General features: G+C 50.0%; 1 protein-coding gene across 1 annotated transcript in view; it reads right to left on the reverse strand.

Moving 5' to 3' along the window:
* Positions 1-86: 86 nt before the first annotated feature.
* Positions 87-7,032, reverse strand: part of FBXO27 (F-box protein 27) — a 7,792-nt gene continuing 846 nt past the window's right edge. Inside the window, exons 2-5 of the mRNA XM_011952526.1 lie at positions 6,568-6,815; positions 6,387-6,482; positions 2,961-3,096; positions 87-1,632 (exon numbers count right to left, since the gene is read on the reverse strand). Coding sequence (XP_011807916.1) covers positions 1,489-1,632; positions 2,961-3,096; positions 6,387-6,482; positions 6,568-6,815 — 624 coding nt within the window. The 3' untranslated portion in view covers positions 87-1,488. The remainder of the gene's footprint in view (positions 1,633-2,960; positions 3,097-6,386; positions 6,483-6,567; positions 6,816-7,032) is intronic.

Below are 7,032 nucleotides of genomic sequence, written 5' to 3' on the forward strand. Positions count from 1 at the left end.
GTACAGTTTCCCTCCTCAACTGGGACTACTTACGATTCTCAACCAAGGCAGTAACACTGCATTTCTACTAAAAAGATCTGAAGCAGTTTTGGCAAAATAAGAAATTTATTACATGAGATTGGCAGATACATGCTGCTGATATATTATTCTTACTGTTTGAAAAAAAGTCAAAATGAAAAATAATGTTATTTTAATTTTAAATACCACACAATTATAGGTCCTTGAGGATCAGGGTTGGGCTCAGGGAATTACCTCGTTTTTCAGAGAAATCAGAGTGGGCAGATCCATCTTCAAATTCTTTTTTTATTTTTTATTTTTATTTTTTGAGACAGTGTCTCGCTCTGTCATCCAGGCTGGAGTGCAGTGGTATGATCATGGCTCACTATAGCTTCAACCTGAGCACATACGATCCTCCCACCTCAGCCTCCCAAGTAGCTTGGACTATAGGTGTGTACTACCGCACCTGGCTAACTTTTGTATTTTTTGTAGAGATGGGGGTCTTACTACATTGCCCAGGCTGGGCTTGAACTCTGGGGCTCAAGGGATCCTCCAACCTTGGCCTCCCAAAGTGCGGGGATTACAGGTGTGAGCCACTACACCTGGCCCAATTTTTTTTTTTTTTTTGAGACGGAGTGTCGCTCTGTTGCCCAGGCTGGAATGCAGTAGCACAATCTCGGCTCACTGCAGCCTCCACCTCCTGGGCTCAAGCAATTCTCCTACATCAGCCTCTTGAGTAGCTGGAATTACAGGCACGCACCATCACACCCGGCTAATTTTTTGGATTTTTAGTAGAGACGGGGCTTCACCATGTTGGCCAGGCTGGTCTTGAACTCTTGACCTCAGGTGATCCGCCTGCCTTGGCCTCCCAAAATGCTGGGATTACAGGCATAAGCCACTGTGCCTGGCCCAAACTTTTTTTTTTTTAACGTGGATTTTCAGCTGCATGACCTAGTCCCAGCCCTGTAGCTTGGAAGCCCCAGGAGGTGAGGTTCGCACCCTTAGGGCTAGGACTTTCTGAGCCCTAAGGATGAGGCTCTAAGTTCAGAGACGAGTAGAGAGCTTCTCTGAAGGGACCAAAGAAGTCCTTATGGCAGAAACAATAGGAGACAAGAGGTCAATGGCGGGGAGGGGAGGGGTTGGGACAGAGGCCTGGGGCTGGATCGGAGGGTTTTGGGTGGGAAGAGAAAAGAGAGGAGGGCGAGAATTCTTCTCCAAGATGGGTGTTCCCCCAGGCTCATCTGTGGGTTCCCCTCAGTAGAGTAGGCCCCCCAAAGCAGCAGCTGCAGTAGGTAGATAAGATGGAAGAAGCTTCTTCTGGTAGTTTCTAGAACCTGAAGACGGGGCCCGTCAGGGCCTTTGATTGGACCCAGGAATTCTCAGTATGCCAGGGAGGTACAAGTGGCCAGTTGGTTAATGGGGAGTCCCAGCCAATGGTCCCGGGCCCTGGAAGGCACAGTCAGGCTGTCTTGCAAGAAGGATAGTCCTGGACTAGGACAGACGGACTCGCACGATCACACTGGAGTTGGTCACACGGGCTCCATAGTGGCCAGCCCAGAACTGTGTGTCCTGGCCCCAGTGTTCGAAAGACACAAAGCGGACGCCCATCTTGATGTTGGAGAACACGTGGGTGACCTGTAGGCAGAGGAGGGGCTCAGCCCCGTTGTGCCACAGCCTCCCCTCTAAAGCTGAGGATGGGGCCTTCTGGCAGATGGTTACTTTCTAAAGATGGCTATAAAATCTCCCATTGGGCCACATGTTCTTCTAGAATCTTATAGAATCTTCCACTCCCTCATCAAAAAGTGGAATCTGGCCAGGTGCAGTGTGGTTGGCACCTGTAATCCCAACACTTTGGGAGGCCAGGGCAGGTGGATCGCTTGAGGCCAGAAGCTCCAGACCAGTCTGGCCAACATGGCGAAACCACGTCTCTACCAAAAATACAAAAAAATTAGCCAGGCTTGGTGGCATGTGCCTGTAGTCCCAGCTACTCGGGAGGCTGAGGCAGGAGAAATCACTTGAACCTGGCAGGAGGCGGTTGCAGTGAGCCAAGATCACGCCACTACACTCCAGCCTGGATGACACAGTGAGACTCTGCCTCAAAAAAAAAAAAAAAAAGTAGAATCTAATTCCCTTCCCCATGAATCTAGGTGGCTTTGATTGTCACCAAGAATGTGGTGAAAATTACGCTCAGTGACTTTGGCCAAGTGACTTTTAAGGCTAGGTCAGAAAAAGCAAGGCAGCTTCTATTGTTTGTCTAGAACCCTCCTCCCTGAGCAACCACATAAGCGTTCTGACTGCCTAGGAGCCGCCATGCTGTGAGGAAGCCCACAGGAGCCCAAGCAGAGAGATCCCATGGAGAAGCTCTGAGACGAAATGAAGAAAGAGATGTTTGGCCAGCCACCAACTGCTACACACACACACCACCCACTGCCCTGGCCTGCAGCTCCAGACATCATCAGAATGTCACTGTCTGAACTTTGAAAGGCAGGAGCCAGAACTGCCCAGGTGAGCCCTCCTGAAATTACTAACTCATAGAAATCACAAGTAGTCAAATGACTGTCATTAATTTTTTTCTTTTTTTTTTGAGACACAGTCTTGCCCTGTTACCCAGGCTGGAGTGCAGTGGTGTGATCTCGGCTCACTGCAACCTCTGCCTCCCAGGTTCAAATGATTCTCCTGCCTCAGCTTCCCGAGTAGCTGGGACTACAGGCGCCCGCCACTACGCCCAGCTAATTTTTGTATTTTTAGTAGAGATGGGGTTTCACCATGTTGGCCAGGCTGGTCTTGAACGCCTGACCTCGTGATCTGCCCGCCTCGGCCTCCCAAAGTGCTGGGATTACAAGTGTGAGCCACTGAACCCAGCCAGACTGTCATTGATTTTAAGCCAGTAAGTTTTGGGGTGATTTATTTTGCAGCAATAAGGCCCCCAACATCCTTTCCCCAAACCCCCACAGGAGACTCACGTGAAGGCAGGCATTGTTGTTCCACTGTGGGATGGGATCAGGCACAGCAGAGAATTTATCTAGAACAGTCTGGTTGGCGTCTAGAAGTTGGACAAGGAGTCTATACATACAGCCACTGTCGTGTCGGGCTCCCCACCTGTGGGAGGAGGGAGGCCATGAAGGCTGGACCTGCTACCCCATCTCTTTGGGTGTCTGCCTACCTTGTCCTGCCTTGTCCGAATGCCCTTCCCATGTATGCAAGTCCAGTTCCTCTAAAGGGGCTCCTGGGAGGTGATCTCTGGACCCTTGGAATGTTGTGTCAGACAAGAGTGTCTTTGATGGTGACCCAGGTGGTACTGGATAGTCCACCAATGTGATTTAGGGCAGGGGCCAGTCACACTCATAGAAATAGTCTCAGTGGGGAGTCTCCAGAAAGACCCACCATGTGACTTTCTGTGGGGGCTGGGAGGCGGGGAACATCAGTTGACCTGGAGGCTGAGATTGACCATGTGGGCAATTGACCAATCCATCATACCTATGTAATGAACCCAAGAAATACTCTGGACACCGAGGCGCAAGTGAACTCCCTTGGTCAACAAAATTCCATGCACCTTGTCACACATCAGTGCCAGCATGGTAACACGTCCTGACACCATGGGAGAAGGACAACAGAAGCTCTGTGTTTGATCTTTTTCCTGGATGCTGCTCTATGCCCTCCTTTTCTTGGCTGACTTTAATCTGTATCTTTTCCCTGTAATAAACCAGAAGTGTGTAGTAGCTTTCTGTGAGTTCTTCCAATGAATTATTGAATTGTGAAGGTGGTTTGGAAGACCTCCAAACTTGCAGTTGGTAGAGTTGTAGAGATGGGGTTTTGCCAAGTCACCTAGTCTGGTCTTGAACTCCTAGATTCAGGCGATCCTCCTGCCTCTGCCTCCCCAAGTGCTGGGATTACAGGCATGAACCACCATGCCCAATCAGATTTTGTTTTTAATTATTACTCACCAAACTACATATTTGTATTGTTGTGACATATTGTGTCAGAAGTGAGGATGGTCTTAGGGATTCCATCCCCGAACTTTGTAGTGAGCTCTAAACTTCTCACAACTACTGATGCCTGTCCAGGAATGGTGGCTCATGCTTGTAATCTCAGCACTTTGGGAGGCCAACGCGGGTGGATCACTTGAGGTCAGGAGTTCAAGACCAGCCTGACCAACATAGTCAAAATACAAAAATTACTAAAAATTCTACTAAAAATACAAAAATTAGCCAGGCATGGTGGCTGCCTGTAATCCCAGCCTCTCGGGAGGCTGAGGCAGGAGAACTGCTTGAACCCAGGAGGCGGAGGTTGCAGTGAGCTGAGATCGTGCCACTGCACTCCAGCCTGGGCGACAGAGGGAGAACCTGTCTCAAAACAAACAAAAAAATATTGGTGCCTGGCTCTCACCCTCAGACACTCAGATTTAATTGGTATGACTGGTGCCTGGGCATTGTATGTTTTAAAAGCTACCTTTATGATGTGCAGCAAACTTTGGGAGCCACTGATTATCACAGTCAAATAGTACCCCACTGATCAAAACAACATAAATATGTTACATAGTTTGATGAATAGTAATAAAAAATAAAATCTGGCCAGGTGTGGTGGCTCACACCTGTAATCCCAGCACTTTGGGAGGCAGAGATGGGAGGATTGCTTGAATCCAGGAGTTCAAGACCAGCCTGGGTGACATGGCAAAACCCTGTCTCTACAAAAAATATGGCTAGGCACGGTGGCTCACACCTGTAATCCCAGGACTTTGGGAGGCAGAGGCGGGCAGATCACCTGAGGTCAGGAGTTCGAGGCCAGCCTCGCCAACATGGTGAAACCCCATCTCTACTAAAAATACAAACATTAGCCAGGTGTGGTGGTGCATCCCTGTAATCCCAGTTACTCAGGAGGCTGAGACAGGAGAATCACTTAAACCCAGCAGGTGGAGGCTGCAGTGAGCTGAGATTGTGCCACTGCATTCCAGTCTGGGCGACCAGCGAAACTTTGTCTCAAAAAGACAAAAAATTCAAAAATTAGCCAGGCACGTAAAATTAGCCAGTGTGCACCTGTAGTCCCAGTTACTCAGGAGGCTGAGGTGGGAGGATTGCTTGAGGCCAGGTGGTGGAGATTGCAGTGAGCTGAGATCACGCCACTGCACTCCAGCCTGGGTGAAAGAGCAAGACTCTCTCTCCAAAAAAAATACAAAATAAAAATAAAAATCTTATTGGAGATGTATCTCTTAATGAGATGGAGTTGAGAAGTAGGGTTATGGTGCCTTGATTAAGAGTGAATTTGCTGGCCAGACAAGGTGGCTCAGGCCTGTGATCCTGGCACTTTAAGAGGCTGAGGCGGGCAGATCACCTGAGGTCAGCAGTTTGAGACTGGCCTGGACAACATGGTGAAACCCTATCTCTACTAAAAATAAAAAAATTAGCCAGGTGTGGTGGTGCACACCTGTAATCCCAGCTCTTTGGGAGGCTGAGGCAGGAGAATCCCTTGAACCTGGGAGGCAGAGGTTGCAGTGAGCTGAGATCGCACCATTGCACTCTAGCCTGGGCCACCAAGTGAGACTCTGTCTCAAAAAAAAAAAAAAAAAAGATTTGCTAAGGCCCCAAATTTCCAATGGCCACTTTGCCTGGCTCCCTAGTAGTCCTTACATCTGGGGACGACACCTTAGTGAGAGGCTTTTTTCCTATAAAACTAGAGAAGGGGGACACTGAGAAAGAGATTGGGGAAGGAGAACCATATGATGCTTCCCACACAGATATAACCTGTAGCAGATTAATTGTATAATAGGGGGTTCCTGGCTGTAGTGGACCTGAAATTTGACTCCCATAAAACCATCTGGGTCATATACCCCATGGAAAGTCTTCATGCACCCCAGTTTCAAGACCATCAATACAGAGGATAAGCTCCGGAGTCAGATGAGTCTGGGCCTTATACCAGGCTCTGCTAAGCCCAGGCTGTGTGACCCAGGCAAGTCATCTTCTCCTTTCTTTTTTCTTTTCTTTTTTTTTTAGGTGGAGTTTCACTCTGTTGCCCAGGCTGGAGTACAGTGGTGTCATATCAGCTCACTGCAACCTCCACTTCCTGGGTTCAAGCGATTCTCCTGCCTCAGCTTCCCAAGTATGTGGGACTACAGGTGCATACTACCAGGTCCGGTTAATTTTTTTGTATTTTTAGTAGAGACGAGGTTTTGCCATGCTGGGTGGACTGGTCTCAAACTCCTGACCTCAAGTGATCTGCCTGCCTCGACCCCACAAAGTGCTGGGATTATAGGTGTAAGCTACCATGGCCGGCATGAACTTCAGATTTTTTATCTGTAAGGAGGGGTTAGGAGGCCTAAATTAAGCCACCCATAAAAAGGTCATGTCACATGTGGCCAGTGCTTAGCAAGGGGCTATTTTAATCGTCACACTCACCAGTCAGAGACACAAATCTCAATCCTGCCACTATCCAGCAGTTCTGGCCACAGACCCTCCTCCTCTAGGTCCAAGACCTGCTTCTTGCGACACCAGCTGGGAAATGCAGGAGACAGGGTAATGAGAACAGGCAGGCCTTTCTCAACAAGGCGCCGGACCTTAGGATAGCAGGGGCATTCACCTGAATGAAGTCACGAAGCACGTCTGAGAAGGAGCCCCGGGCACGGTTGTCCTGTTTTCCTCCACCACCCAGCCGTCCCCACCGTGCTGCACCATCCACTTTCGGAGGCCTTCTGTGAAATAAAAAAGGCTTGTGCCCAAGTTCCAGTCGCCCGCCTGTTGGTTTCTAGTGAGACTCCTGGCCCTTCCCACCGAGGCCCCGCCCCCTGTCCCTCCCACCAGCTCACCCAAAGCCCGGCTCCTCTGACCCTTCTCACCGATTTGCAGCAAAGCCCTGCCCCTCCAGCCCCTCTCTCTGGCTCCCAGAACTGCCCCATTCCTACCCCTCCCACAGGCAACTAGTGAAGCCCTGCCCAGCCAGCCCTGCACCCTGCGTGCCGATGCTGCCTCGCCCCTCCGACGCCTCCCAGCGGCTCCCAATGCTGCCCCGCCCCCCGACTCCTCCCACCGGTCCCACTGCGGCCCC

The sequence above is a fragment of the Colobus angolensis genome, unplaced genomic scaffold (genome assembly GCF_000951035.1).
Source record: "Colobus angolensis palliatus isolate OR3802 unplaced genomic scaffold, Cang.pa_1.0 Scaffold34, whole genome shotgun sequence".
Lineage (NCBI taxonomy): Eukaryota > Metazoa > Chordata > Mammalia > Primates > Cercopithecidae > Colobus > Colobus angolensis.